This window comes from Staurois parvus, unplaced genomic scaffold (genome assembly GCF_062004578.1).
Source record: "Staurois parvus isolate SC_StPar_1 unplaced genomic scaffold, SC_StPar_1.0 ptg000023l, whole genome shotgun sequence".
NCBI lineage: Eukaryota > Metazoa > Chordata > Amphibia > Anura > Ranidae > Staurois > Staurois parvus.
This window is the reverse complement of record NW_028317819.1, coordinates 3,238,334-3,253,500: the sequence shown is the minus strand read 5'-3', so window position 1 is coordinate 3,253,500 and position 15,167 is coordinate 3,238,334. Positions and strand designations below refer to the sequence as shown.

Below are 15,167 nucleotides of genomic sequence, written 5' to 3'. Positions count from 1 at the left end.
AGCACTCAGAGCTCTCCTCACCAAGCTCTGCAGAGTGTAATTTCAGTTCCAGTCTCCTTTTTTCTGAACTCTCAGACCAGCTGTATTAATTCAGCGCTGTGAACAGATGTAGAGAAGGGAGGACTGCAGATACACAGAAATTAAACAAATCCTCCTACATAAATTGTGCCTGTATCACCTGAGGCCAGTCACTTCACTAGGTATATGAAAGGGTTTACAACCACGTTAAATATTCATGGAGGAGACTGTCCTACTGCCGTTGTTTTATTTCCTGGATAAGATGCACACCTAGGCATGCTGTGGTTGTGGAGAGGCGGCAGGAATTGCAAATTAGAGGCAAGCTATACTTGAGTAGACAAGAGATTAACTTGATATACATAGAACCTTATTGATAGGTGTAGTTTTGAAATCCTAGGTATAATTCATAACTACTTACTGTGTTAACTAGACAAATTAGAGGGGCACATAATAGTGAAAGGTATCATTTATTTTTTACTGGAAAAAAAATATATATACACATTACATTGTTCATACTTGCCAGATGTTATGATTCATTAGGACTGGTTGGGTTGTGTTGTCTGCGTCTCCTCCCCACACTCAAAGCGTACAAAATCCAGCACTTCAAGATCATGCGGCTGCAGATACTGTCCTACAGTTAGGATGGGCTCCAGTAGGAAGGGCTGCACCAGCATCCTGGTTTCTGTCTCCCCAGTAGACTCATCTTCTAGAGAACCCAGGGTCGACGGGCTCATGCCCACTACATGCTGGCCCAGTCTACGCCCGAGTTCAGTAATGTTGCTTTTGCAGTGATCATTTGGCTTGCAAATAACCAAAGCTCCATACTTCCCAAATGCCATGTTAGCCAAGGAAGGCATGTCTGCAGGTAGGGAGCCATGCATGTATGAACCAATAAACATACTAGAAGGGACAGTGACCCATGCAGCCCTCTTCACGGTCATGTTCTCACCCAGCTTTCCTACAAAACAGATAAAAGAACATTGAAAGAATGCAAATAATTGCCAAAGCAGCACAAACTCACAAAGTTTTCTTCCAGAAGTAGAACATCAGACCACGTGTCACTACTCCAACATACATACAGGAAAAAAAAACATTTTGTTTTTTTTACCAATAGTCATCGCAAGAAGGTCTTTCAATGAGGACTCTTCTGTCTTCATTTCTAAAAACTCTTCTCCGGCAAGGAAACCCTATAGCAATTAAAAATACATGTAAAACTACAGTGTGCATGAAAAATTAAAACAGCACATAAGGAAACAGGCAGATGAAGAAAGGAGGCTCATACACATTTATTTTTTTTCTAACACACTTTTGTGTTGTGCTTTGTTGAAGTTTATGCTTTTAATGGGAGAGAAACATGGATGTCTCCTCATTCTGAAAACACTCTTGATTCAATACTTTGGGGTAGATTTACTAAGACTGGAGCACTCAGAATCTGGTGCAGTTGTTCATGGTAGCCAAAAAGTTGCTAACTTCATCTTGTTCAATTAATCCTTGGCAATAAAATCTGGAAGCTGGTTGGTTTCTATGCAGAGCTGCACCAGATTTTGCACTCTGCACCCTTAATAAATAACCCCCATTAACCTAGAACAAGTATGCAGATAGGACTTATGACTTTCCTGATCTGCACATATCTTACAGGTCAATGAAAATACTGACGCAAGAGGGACAGCATGGCAGCAGACGGTCTGCCTATGATTGTCAACTCCTCCTAGCTGACATCCCTTAACCACCTGCTGACCGCAGATAGCTGAATGACGGCTAAACTGCGGCCGACCAGTTATGGGGGCTCTCCTGCGTGCCCCCGGCGATCTCCGTGATTGCTGTGTCCTACGGACACAGCTGATCACGTGATGTGGTAAAAGGCCAATCACAGTGGCCTTTTACCACATTATCAGCTGTGTCCAATGACACGCTGATCACCGGGAAATGCAATTGCTGGTTCTCGGCTGCACTTTCCTCACGCTGTCAAAGCGTGAGGAAAGTGCTGCCGAGAACCGGCAGTTGTCAGAGCAGGGATCGGCAACGATCATCAGGGCACTGATGATCAGTGCCCTGATGATCGGTGCCCAGCAGTGCCACCCACCAGTTCCACCAACCTGTGCCCAGCAGTGCCACCCACCTGTGCCCAGCAGTGCCACCCACCTGTGCTCAGAAGTGCCACCCACGTGTCCACCAGTGCAGCCCAGAAGTGCTGCCAGTCAGTGCCCAGTGGTTGTGCCAGTCAGTGCCCAGCAGTGATGCCAGTCAGTGCCACCTATCAGTGCGGTCTATCAGTGCCTCCTATCAATGCCACCTATCCATGACACCTCATTAGTGCTGCCTATCCGTGCCATCTCATTAGTGCTGCCTATCAGTTCTCATCAGTGCTGCCCATCAGTGCCGCCTATTACTGCCCATCAGTGCCGCTATCAGTGCCCATCAGTGCTGCCTCATCAACGCACATCAGTGAAGGAGAAAAATTACCTGTTTGAAAAATTTTATAATAGAAACAAAGAAACTTTTTTTTTTTCAAATTTTTTGCAGTTTTTTTGTTTATAGTGCAAAAAGTAAAGTGCCCAGCGGCGATTAAATACCACCAAAAGAAAGCTCTATTTGTGAGAAAAAAATGATAAAAATTTCATATGGGTACAATCTTGCATAACCGTGCAATTGTCATACAAAGTGCGACGGCGCTGAAAGCTGAAAATTGGCCTGGTAAAGAAGGGGTATAAGTGCCTGGTAGGCAAGTGGTTAATTAATGCATTTTGATATATGCATAACTCCTTCCAAGTGCCAACCCATTGCTTGCAACATGGCTGAAGGCTCTTGAAAGGAGTACTAAGCCAGGTTGGTGTGAGATTTTAGGAAGTCATGTATACATAGCTACATACAGCACCCTGACACCCCCACCAGGCCTGGTTTGCCTGCATTACAAAGCAAAGAGGCACAGTGTTGATGTCACAAGGTCTAAAATAAGTTATGCAAAAATCGCTGGGCAAGTCGGCACTCTATTGTCCGCAATTAAAAGCGGTCATATTGGTGCAATTCTGACTTGGTTGGAGCACCAATTTCTAAAGTAGCGCATGCACTACTTCAGGTGCGACTTGCATAGACATCTGTGTCTTGCAAGCCGCAGATGTCTTGCAAGTTGCATCTCAAGTCGGAATGACATCCGACTTTGAAATCATGCGACTTCACTGGAAGTCGCATGATTTAAAAGCCCGATTGGTGTGACCGGGGCCTCAATCTAGAAATCTAAATGTGTTGTCTCCAAGATCTCACCTTCAAGTATGAGGTCTGGTTTCTCTCTATACTATGGCAATGCTTTAGTGTTGAGACCGCCACCTGCTGGACCAGCTGCTGAAACTTCACATTCCTGGCAACAAAGTCTGTTTCACAGTTCACCTGGAAAAGTCAATAGGAATTCTTGTAGTCATCCAAACTGGTAAATGGAATTCAAGTAGGTAACAGCCTGGTTCTGCTGACTGCATGATTTCCAATCAAATCAAGAAAGAGCATTCAATTCTATTCTCATATGTTACAAATGCAGCTTCTTTACACTGTTTAGGATCAACTCTTTTCGATGATCACAGACAAATTAAACTGCCCACCAGTTTCTTGGAAATTACAGTGTTGATTTGTACCTCCACACTCTCCCACAATGCCATTCTGAATATTCCACTTGTAATGCCTTGGTTATTTGTTTATTCCACATTAAAGATGGAATGGGGCAGTCTTCAGCCAAGCCTATGAAAGCAAAAGCACATGGACACTTTTAACCCCCTTCCTGTCCCCTTATACACAAGTCCTCTGGCCAGTCTGGTGAAGTCCTTCCTCTTCCTAACTGGCGTAAGTAGTCCTTAACATAGAACATTGCTCACATAATGACAACATTCTGTAGAGCAGCATGCTGGATGTCACTCAACATGGAAGAGGAGTAAAGAGCCAAGTATTTCAACTAAATCATCTTAATTTCTTTTCATTTATTCTGAGCTATTTATTTATATTTAAAGCTGAACTCCAGCCTGCCCTTCACCTCCACATTCCTCTCCTGTGTTGCAATTAATTACTCTCAAATTCCCAGCAAAATGTTATCTCCATAATAAACCTCTCCTGTTTAAATGACATCAGTTATTCACCACTCATCTCTGATCCATATTTGTCCCGTCCCCCCTCCATATCAATTATTTTGTCCTGGAGCTTTATGTGAAAAAACACATACCCCGCATCCCTTTACATGTGCATAATCAAAAGCATCCAATCTGCAGACCACACAGCTAAAATCTGCACCAAAGCAGTGGCCTGCAAGGAAAAGCAGGCACATCTAAAGGGGTCCTAAGGATGTATCCTTGCATATAATGACACTGAAAAGATGCAATGCAGAATGCTGTAATATTTACAGGAGCCTGCCAGCCCCTCCCTCCAAAATGATATAAATATGTCTCAATTTTTTTTTTTTAAACAAAGTTTGATTTAAAATAAATATTTGCATGTTGGCCAGGACAGAGGAGACAACAAGGTAAGGCAATGTATGTGTACAATACACTTTAGCTTTAACATGGAGTCTCTCTGTTTATAAGTGATTTCACACACCATTTACACAGCTTTCATCAAAGTTTAACACATTTTCTTAATTGGATTAATGTGTGAAACCTAGGTGAAAGCTGTGTAAATCATGTGTCATTTGCCAGCAACTAGTTTATATAGAACGATAACAAGCTGTGCAGTTTTTATGATTGGTATTAACACTGTTCAGTGCTTTTAATTTTCAGAACATATAATGCAATCAAGGTGACAGTCTATGTTTTCATAATACGATTAAATATTGTCAAATCAGATTTGGGGCTTTAATTTCTTATCAGCACTAGAAATAGCAGAACTAAAATCTGGTTTGTTGCAACACATCCATATTACACTACCCTAGTCTCCATGTATAAAGCAGTGTACATACAGTACTTACTTCCACCAATACTGCAGTGTTGCCTTTATGCAGCAGTCCTAGAAGACCCTCTGCAGTCTTTCTTCCTTGCAATTTTGAGGCTTTACTCCATCCTTCTTTCTGGGCCTGTTCATGTAGCCAAGATTCTGCCTTTAAAAGAAGAGGGAATGGTTAAAAAGGCATTCAGAATGTAACATTGTTAGTATAGTAAGAAAAAATTATTTTCATAAACTGTAATTTGACCTTTAAGTAAGCTTACAGTGATATGTGATGTATAAACATGTTACAGATTTTTCCAAAACAACTTGCACAGGGTGTCCCTAAAGTCTGGACACATTGGAAGAGCCCACCCAATGCATATAGTTGGTGATATTTCCTAACAGCAAGAAGCACAAAAGATTATGGTGTGGTTTGTGGTCATGTGTTGGGACCATTTTTCTTTAATAATCATGTAACTGGTGAGACATACCTCACCATATTGAGAGACCAAAGGAAGGACTCCCTGAGTGGTTCCAACAAGATGGAGCCCCTGCCCATTACGCCATAGTGGTAACAGATTGGCTGAATGACAATTTTTTAACTGGATTGGAAACATGGTCATGTGGAATGGTCTCCTCCATCACAAGACCTTAAAGGAAAAGTTCACCTTTTGGACAAAAATAATAAATACACATTTTTTCTGTAAGTAAAGAAAATGTGCATTTATTATTTTTGTCCAAAGCAGCCTGGAAAGCATTGCACCAGCAATCAGTAAATCGCTGATGCCAGGCAGGTCTCCTGCAGACCTGTCAGAATACCTGCTTGCCATATGAGATGTACAAGCAAGCAGATATTCTGACAAGAAGCTTCCATGAACTATCACGGTGCTCCACAGCGCCATGGTGGTTCATAGAAAGCTACAAGCAGACAGCTGCTAAGGGTGTTGGGACTTGCAGTTCATTCATTCACGGAAGTCCAAATTTGAAAAGCTGTTTTCAAAGTTGACAGATAGTATGGGGAAACTTCTCACCGTATTAGCTGCAGCTATGGGAACATGTTACATGTTCCACCATAAAAAAAGGATGTAACATGTTCCAAAGGTGAACTTATCCTTTAACCTTCTCGACTTCTTTTTTGGGGTATGCTAAATGCTACTTAAAACCCTATAAAAACCTCCTTTAATAAAATTCCTCTTTTTAAAGCAGAGGCCCTAGAGAAAAAAAATGATGCATGCTGCAATTTTTTATGTCACCTGGTATTTGCTCAGCAGTTTTTCTAATGCAATAAAAAAAAAAAAAAATACACTTTAATGAATTTTAATGCACCAACACACAATATAAATCCCAATTCTTTTGGTAAAATATAAAAGAGGATGTTATGCCAAGTAAATAGATACCAAACTGGTAAAGCTGTAAAACTGTGCACACCTGTATAACGATCACAAAATACGTAAATTTTATTATCCAAAGGCAGCACTTTAAAAGCCTTTGCAGGTTACCACTTTAAATTCACGCAGAAGGTCTAGTGCTAGAATTATTGCTCTCGATATGACATTCACGGTGATATGACTGCTGTTTACGTACTGAAGCAGGACCAATGCATGCACTCGCCTTTGTGAGCGAGCACAGGGGGACAGGGGTGCTTTAAATTTTTTTTTTTTTAGTTTTACATTGTTCCTTTAAATATTTTATCAACTTTGATGTTATCACAAGGAATATAAATATCCCTTGTGCTAACAATAGGCAGTGACAGGTACTCTTTACTGAGCGATCTGGGGTCTATTCTCTGCCCTTAAAAGCTATTCGATGCTTTTTTCAAACCACTAATGGTTTGTTGATATCCATCAAAATTGGAAGTGACGAAATACTTGTCACTTCCAGTTTCTCAGACCATAGAGATGATTGGGGCCATTTCAGTCCCCGATCAGCTCTATGGTCAGCCCACGGAAACACTGGATGCACTCTCTGGTTCCCCGGGAGGATTGGAGAGCTTGAGAAGGCCGTGGGAAAGTATAACCACTCAAAGTAGGGAAACGTACCATACACCGATTGGCAATGTGGTTAATGTAGAATGTACAAGGGTTGGACAAAATGATGGAAACACCAGGTAAAAGAACAAAAATCGTTACCCAATATGGTGTTGGGCCACCTTTGGCATCTAAGATGGCTGAATTCTCCTAGGAACCCTTCCATTATCTTCACCATGGGGTGCACATGGTCGGTCAAAATTTGTACATAGTCCTTGGCAGGGACTCTACCTTTCAAGGTGATGGGGCCTGCAGAATACCAAGATATGGATGCCCAAACTACGATTGCGTCACCACATGCTTTACCATTGGCACAAGACAGTCCTGGTCGTAAACTTGGGACAGTGTTTGCCACATGTAAACACGTCCAGTGGTTGGGAACATTGTGAAGCTTGAATCATCTGACATATTACAATCTTCCATTGATTGATAGTCCACGATCTATGGGTACTGCACCACTCTCTCCTCTTCTGAGCGTTAATATTGGGCACTAGTGGTTTGGCAATTGCAGCTCACCTGTAAATGTTTTGCTTATGGAGTTCCCTCTGCACAGTTTTTGTGGACAAGAGCTTTGGAGTCACATTTGCAGCAGTTGCTTTCTTATTCTGGGTCACAATCCTGAGCAATGTCTTTTGTCTCATTTTGTCAGCTGACCATGTCAACTACGCTTATGCTTGTCAGACAAAGTTTTCCCCAGAAACTGTATATGCTGTCACACCCTTTGATAACTTGCAAAACTGCAAATAAATTGGCAAAATCATGTAGCGTTTCCATATTTTTGTCCAACCCCTGTATGTTCCTTGCTAAAGAACATTATTTTTTATCAAATTGTTATAGGTAAGATTTTAAAGCGGAACTTTACCCATAACAATTAGATAAAAAAAATTTACTTTAGCAAGGAACATACATTCCACATTATTAATTCTGCTCCAAATTGCCTCCAGCATTGCTCTTGTTTTATTCTTGCTGGAGGCTGCTATTTTGCTGAAGCCCAGAATCCCTGAACAGCAGTAATTCATAAAGTGGAACTAAACCCATCAATTTGTTTCATAAAACAGTTACATTCCTGGAATGCTGGGATTGCTAACTGTCACATTTGCTTGTGTCCTCAACCAAACTGTCAAACCATCAAATGGTTATAAGAGCCATACAAAGCAGTGTGCTTACAGTTGAAAGCACTAAACACAGCATACAGTAAAACAGCACACAGTTAACCCTTTGATTGCCCCACATGTTAACCCCTTTCTGCCCAGTGCCATTAGTACAGTGTCAGTGCTTTTTATTAGCACTGATCACTGTATTGATGTCACTGGGTATGTCAGTGACACCAAATCAGTTCCCCCACAGTGTCAGAATGCCCACAGCAGTCCCACTAGAAGTCGCTGATCGCTGCTGGATCAAATGCCACCGAAATAAAGCTCTATTCGTGGGAAAAAGGGATGTAAATTTCATTTGGGTGCAGCGTTGCATGACCGCGAAATTGTCAGTTAAAGTAACACAGCGCCGTAACGCAAAAAATGGCCTGTTACTACATACATCCTATTGTTTGTCATTTTGTTAAATTCTATAACTAGAAAATTTTAACAAAAAAAAGAATTGCACATGGTCATTATAAAGTTGATTGTATAACCAGACTGTAATGTGTGTGGTGACCCTAAAATTATGTCATGTGACTGTGACCACTTTAAATATAAATAGGGTGCCACAGAGTTCCTAGCTATAAGATAAGTTCACCTTTTGACAAAAAATAATAAATGCATTTTTTTTAAGGTAAAAAAAAAATGCTATTATTTTTTTGCTGAAGGAGCCTGTAAACCATTGCACCAGCGATCAGCAGATCACTGGTGCCATACAGGTCTCCTGCAGACCTGTCAGTATATCTGCTTGCTGTACAGGATGCAAGCTGACATACTGACAGGAAGACTGAATGAACTACCATTGTGCTCCACAGCGCCGTGGTAGTCCATTGAGAACTACAAGCCAACAGCCGCTAAGACTGCTGGGACTTGTAGTCCATTCATTTAGAGAACTGTGTGTCCTGTACTAATATGACCCCATGTCATGCATGTCCCATTCCCCCCAGCCTGAGAACAGCCATCACCTGCTTGACGTCATTGCTGAACTTGTCCAGGGCCTTCTTGCAGTTGGTGAACGAATAGCCGGTCTTCCTCCTCAGCTTCAGCAGGAGGTCCTTGTCTGAGGCCAGCAGCCGGCTACATGTGTGGAGGAGGGCGGTCTTGTGCCAGGAGAGGAACTGCCATAGAAGAGGAGATAGCAAGTGAACTCATCACATCCCCGGGGACACCGATCACCCCCACACACAATGTCATCACTTACCCTACAGCGCAGCATCCCTGACACCTTCCCCACGATGAATGACAAGGGCACACACAGATGACGCCATGCAGCACCACCAAACGATGCTCTTCACTTCCGGGTCATCTCCGCAGCCATTTTCCCGGAGCCCATTACAGTAGTATAAGAAGGGATAATTTGCTGTGTGTGTTAGTAATATGTTACCCTGCAGCTCTGTAATACAATTCAGGTCATTTTCTAAACATAATCAGACTCCAGTCACATCTGTGTGTTGTATTATTGTACCATTGTCAACCAGCAGTGTGTGGATGTTCATGGTGCAGTCAGTATTGCTGGACCAATACACACCAAGCTGCTCACTGCCACAGATAACACATAACATTCAGACACACCCATGCATTGTATTAATAGGCTGGGGACATGGGTGACTCTCCCACCTGCGATCCTGCCGCTGACAGTCACAATCCAGGACTTCGCCAGAGCCTCTCCCATCCTCTGGAACTCTCTGCTCATTCTGTCCGGCTATCCCCTACTTAGGCTGCCTTTAGGCGATCCCTGAAAACTCATATCCTCGGGAAAGCCTATCATGCCTCCAATTTATCACTTTCATCATCTCATCCCCTACAGTTATAACCTTTTGTACCACTTGCCCCACTGTCTCAATTTATATTGTAAAGCGTTGCACAAACTGTTGGTGCTATATAAATCCGGTATAATAATAATAATCTTTAGGGGCAGGATTGCTAAGAGGCTGCTTTTTTTTTTTTGTCTCTATGGAATTGCTCCTTCTGTGGCTGAGGCGGTGCGAGGTTACTTACATCAACACTGAGATTCCGTAGCGTTCATGTCAGTGACAGAGTGACACCTTGCAGAGTGTGGATACAGCAATTCCTTAGCGGTCCTGCTGCTGGTGATTTGTTGCTAGAAGCAGAATCACCCATGTGTCATCAGCCTAAGGCGTCATGTATACAGGGGGAAAAAAAATGCAGCTTTTAACCTGGACCCCGCATATATGTGTTCTTATGTTTTCTTTCTAGGAGTGTGCCCCCAGCACTGAGACCGGGCTGTCGGTGAGAGCCTTGGGGCTCTACTATCATCCAGATCCCGATCACATTATCACTCTGATAGCCTGACAATGATCACAGTGATTATTCACTCTGCAGCCGATGCCTTGCCTGTGTTGTCTCTGTTCTGTGCGGAGGAGAGACAACAGATTCCTCAGCGAGTGGAACAGATAAAATATATCTAGGGCAGGGGTGGGCAACTGTGGCCCTCCAGCTGTTGGTGAACTACAAGTCCCATCATGCCTCTGCTGTGATGCTTGTAACTGTCAGTTTTGCAATGCCTCATGGGACTTGTAGTTCTACAACAGCTGGAGGGCCACAGTTGCCTATCCCTGATCTAGGGCTTTTTTCAGCAGGGAATGCGGGGTAACGCACTTCCAACACCTCAAGCACTGAATGTATCTGTCAGGGGTTGGTGGGTGTGCTGGAGGGTCTATTGAGGCTGTCTGCTGGGGGTTCTGTTGTTGCTAGTGGGATATATTGTTTGCGGGGGTCTATTGTTGGCCTAGGAGGTCTATTGTTGATGGTGGGGGATCTGTTGTTGCTGTTGGTCACTTACTGCTGAGAGGGATCTACTGTCAAGGGAGGGGGTCTATTGACGTTGGCTGCTAGGACATCCGTTTTTGCTGGTGTGGATTTATTGTTAATGGGAGGGGGCATTTTGTTGCAGATGATATATTGTTGCTGGGGGGAGGCTATTGTTACTGCGAGATCTATTGTTACTGGGGGGGGGGTCTATTATTCCTGGTGGTAGGGAATTAATTTACTGCCTTTTTTATTAGTAACAATTTATACAAATTACTTAGCTTGACAAAATTTTACATGGTGTTGTATTCTGTGGCTCAGAATGCGGGAGAAAAAAGCCCTGAATATATCCATTTGTCCTCGCTGGAGAAGTCTATACAAATAATAAAGACTAGTTCAATGCTTTGATTCCTGTAGTTTAATGAGTGTAGGTGACAGTGTGACAGTGGAAATATTAGTTATTGGCAGTATAATGGTGCCCATACACTAGACAAAAAAATAGTTAGAAAATCTGCCATTTGGACAGTTTGTTTCTGCTCCAGTTAATGAGCACAAATAGAAAATTGGTTTTGACATTTTTGAGCCAAAAAAAAAATCAAAGGAAAAGTTTGGAAAACTTCTGCTGAAAGGATGATAAATTGAAAGGTAATGTGTTTCTCACCTATTAAAAAAATCAAACTGTTGCTACTGCGCATATGTTACAAAATGAACAAACAAAAAAGATTCACTTATGCCCATTAACCAATTTATCGTTCGAACTTTGGTCATATACATGATGGCAATATTGCTTGCTCCCATGACCATGTATTCATCATTAAAAAATGTGTTCAAATGATTTTTTTTGACTACCGTATGGTTACCACAAGTTTCAGTTAGTGGCAGTGTGTCAGTCATAGTGCAATTGGCAGTTATTGGCAGTATTAGTGGCAGTGTGCTTTGGTATGGAAAAAAAGGTTTTATATTTAGAGTCAGTGCAGTGCAAGTGTCATTGTTAGTGTGTTTAAGTAGGACAAAAAAAATATTTTTTTTAATATATAATAATAATAATATATAAATCACACGCACATATGTGGTATTACTATGATTGTCAGGAGTAGGAGAATTTATTTTTCAGGGTTTTTTTGGTGGTGGTACATGGTAATGGAATAAAAATTAAAAGCTAAATTACAACATTTTTTTTTTTTAGTTTTTTGGGCTAGTTTTGATAATAAAAAAAATCAGGAAATATCCATTAACATGAAAGCCCAATCTGTCCTCAGAAAATCAAGGTATAATCCACCTGGATACCATAAATCGTTGCAATCATATGTACAGTTTTATTAACACAGGTCAAAGTTGCAAAACTGGGTTTGGGTGATAAGGTACAGTGCTCAGCATATTGCGTACACCCCAACAGATTTGTCAGAAAACCTTTACTTTCCTTTCAGTATCAACATTTTCTATGGTACACTATAGTATTTTCGCAAATACGGGCCATTGATTGCAAACAAGATTTGTTAATTTGCACACACAAAAAAGTATTTTTCCTTAGAAATTCATTTAGGACCATGTTGCAAAAATGAATACATCCCAATGAAACTCTTAGGAGCAAAGCTAAACATTAGACAACAAAATCCTAATTAACAAAAATGTAACTACAAGTGAGTCTAATTATTCTTTAACCACTTACCGTCCACCCTGTAGCAGAAAAGCACTCTTGCAGTATGTAAACAGCGGCTGCACCATGCATGTGAAGTATCACCACGAACGACAGATCAAGGACAGTAATTCTAGCACTAGAACTCCTCTATAAATCTAAAATGGTAGCTTCTAAAGACTTTTAAAGCCTTGCCTATGGATATTAAAAATGTACGCAGGTTGTCTCTATTGCACAGTTTTAAAGCATGTCATGTTTGGTATCTATTTACTTGGCATACCATTATCTTTTATATGTTACCTTATCAAATAATTGGCCAATATATTGTGTTTTTATGCATTAAAAGTAAAAAAAAAGTGTATTTACAAAAAAATTGCGTTTGAAAAATCACTGCGCGAGTACTATGTAGCATAAAAAATTGCTGCACCCACCATTTTTTTCACTAGGGTGTCTGCTTTAAAATATATAATTTTTGGGGGTTCAAAGTAATTTCCTAGCAAAAAATACTGATTTTTTTCTTGTGAACAAAAAGTGTCAGAAAAGGCTTGGTCTTCAGGTGGTTAGAAGAGTGAATGATGTGTGGCATAAACTTCTAATGCTGGGCATAAAATGCCCCCACCCCCCCAAATGACCCCTTTTTGGAAAGTAGACACCCCAAACTATATGCTGAGAGGCATGTTGAGTCAATAGAAGAATTTATTTTTTTACCACAAAAAATAAATAAATTTGTTCAATTACTTTTAATCCCTTGAAAAAGGGGAGATGGCTACTCTTTAAGAGCTGTAATTCCTAAACCCTTCCTCCAATTTGGATGTACATACCCTCAAATTAAACCTGAGAGTGTGCACTTTCAGCCCATATCCATTATAGAACTATAGCTTGAATATGTTTTGGTAAATACCTGAAAAAAACTAAAATCGTGCCTGTGTCCAAATATATATGGACCTATCTGTATTTTACCCCAGCTCTGGCCGGCCCTTCAGCAAAATTCAGGGATATAACCCTGTATTGTACATGGAGGTGGTAGTAGTGTGACTGAGACCAGGAGCGTCTTAGAGAGGATGCTTTGCTGGACAGTCACACTGCTTAAAAGGATCCTTCCTGAGGGAGGAATAAGGTATACATGACTAATCTGCATACCTAAATAACATGAATTACTTTTTTAATACTATAATTGTAGCTAACAATTACATTATTTAACAGACACACTGCCATCTGCAGGGTGAAGACATTTTGTGAATAAAGATTCCAGCATACACGATTACTATGTCGGGAAGGGAGTTAATACACACTGATAAGATTATTTTTATTAAACTGATTTCAGTCACACACATATGAAAACAAAATTTCTGTTGATATTGTGTGGCAACATAATGCACTGGATTTCTGACAGAATCAACAAATATTTTTTCCATATTGAACACACATAACAGACTGATTTGTCTGTATTTTTAAAACAGACCACAAGAAACAAACAAATGAGGTTCATTTTAGGGTTTACATACACTTAGGGTTACTATGTGTATGTAAACCCTAAAATGAACCTCATTTTTTTGTTTCTTGTGGTCTGTTTTAAAAATACAGACAAATCAGTGTGTTATGTGTGTTCAATATATGGAAAAAAATATTTGTTGATTCTGTCAGAAATCCAGTGCTGTCATGTGTATTGTGGACTAGAGAACTATTCCCTGTAGGTTTTGAAATGAGGAGAGGGAGACATGCTGTGTCCTACACACCAAATAATTTTTCTAGCCTTCCACCTTTCACCCGTGCACACCAAAATCAAATGCACTCACCAGATTTTGGTGAATGAAAAGCCTTTAGGATTTTATGGGGAATCCTATACCCTCTTTCCATCAGCTCAATGATAGCCTCTCCAAGATAAGATCCTCTTTCAGGTCCTCACCGTGGCTCCCTAGTTTGCTCCACCGTATCATCAAAGAGAAAACTTACATGGTGTAATATTGCCAGATCAATCTTATACCATAACGAACAGAATCCAGGCCACTCACATTTCAATAGCTTGTAAAAGGCACATTTATTAAGCCCATGACATCCTGATGCTCAAAAACCAGCCAACATACTCCAGGATTCCCACACCAATGTAGCCAGATAGAGCAGAGGAACAGCAGAGAACCAGCCTAAATCCCGCAAAATGGCTGCTGGAACGCACCGCTTGGCGTGCGTTCCACTCACCGGAAGTGACGTCAGACGTAAGGCGAATGAACCGGAAATGCGTCAACGCGTTTCACCCCTCCCATCAGGCGTCGAGAACGGCCGATGGGAGGGGCGAAACGCGTTGAAATGCAGCGAAAGCACATAAGGACCTTTTCAAGTGCAGGTCCAATGATCTAGTGATTAGCCCCTTTCAGTTTTGAGGTTAGACCACGATTTACTTTTACCCTCACAGTGGTGAAATCATTTCATTTAATTAAAGTGCAGCATGTTGTTTGAATTCATCCTAGGTTAGAAAGTGTTTTACTAGCATAATCACTAGGTGAAAATGGAAACAGCCTAAAAAGGAAAACTAATGCAGCCACCACATAGGAGGCCCTCTGTACGGAACTGGGGCTGGAGAATTAGTCTGCAGGAGCCTGTGCATTGCAGGTGTGCATTATCACAGTTGCAATCCTTTTCAGGATCCAATGCAAAATTAATAAATGCAAATTTTTTATTTTTCCAATA

The 15,167-nt window shown here is 41.1% G+C and overlaps 1 protein-coding gene across 2 annotated transcripts; it reads right to left on the bottom strand.

The window, feature by feature from the left end:
* Positions 1 to 466: 466 nt before the first annotated feature.
* TSFM (Ts translation elongation factor, mitochondrial) lies at positions 467 to 9,400 on the bottom strand. 2 transcript variants are annotated; one of them, XM_089692771.1, is made up of 6 exons: positions 9,279 to 9,400; positions 9,043 to 9,195; positions 4,958 to 5,086; positions 3,280 to 3,402; positions 1,127 to 1,205; positions 467 to 976 (listed from the first exon to the last, which is right to left on the bottom strand). In XM_089692771.1, exons 1-6 carry the CDS (start codon positions 9,291 to 9,293, stop codon positions 555 to 557), a joined length of 921 nt encoding a protein of 306 aa, XP_089548897.1. In that variant the 5' UTR covers positions 9,294 to 9,400; the 3' UTR covers positions 467 to 554. The 2 variants fall into 2 exon arrangements, with proteins under 2 accessions (XP_089548897.1, XP_089548905.1); XM_089692779.1 differs by lacking the exon at positions 3,280 to 3,402.
* Positions 9,401 to 15,167: the final 5,767 nt, after the last annotated feature.

Bases quoted from the DNA above. Each gene is read 5' to 3' on its own strand.
- TSFM (XM_089692771.1), bottom strand. The intron at 3,403-4,957 runs GTAAGTACTGTA...TGACTTTTCCAG, and splicing joins ACACTGCAGTATTGGTGGAA to GTGAACTGTGAAACAGACTT. The intron at 977-1,126 runs GTAAAAAAAACA...TCTGTTTTGTAG, and splicing joins CCTTCTTGCGATGACTATTG to GAAAGCTGGGTGAGAACATG.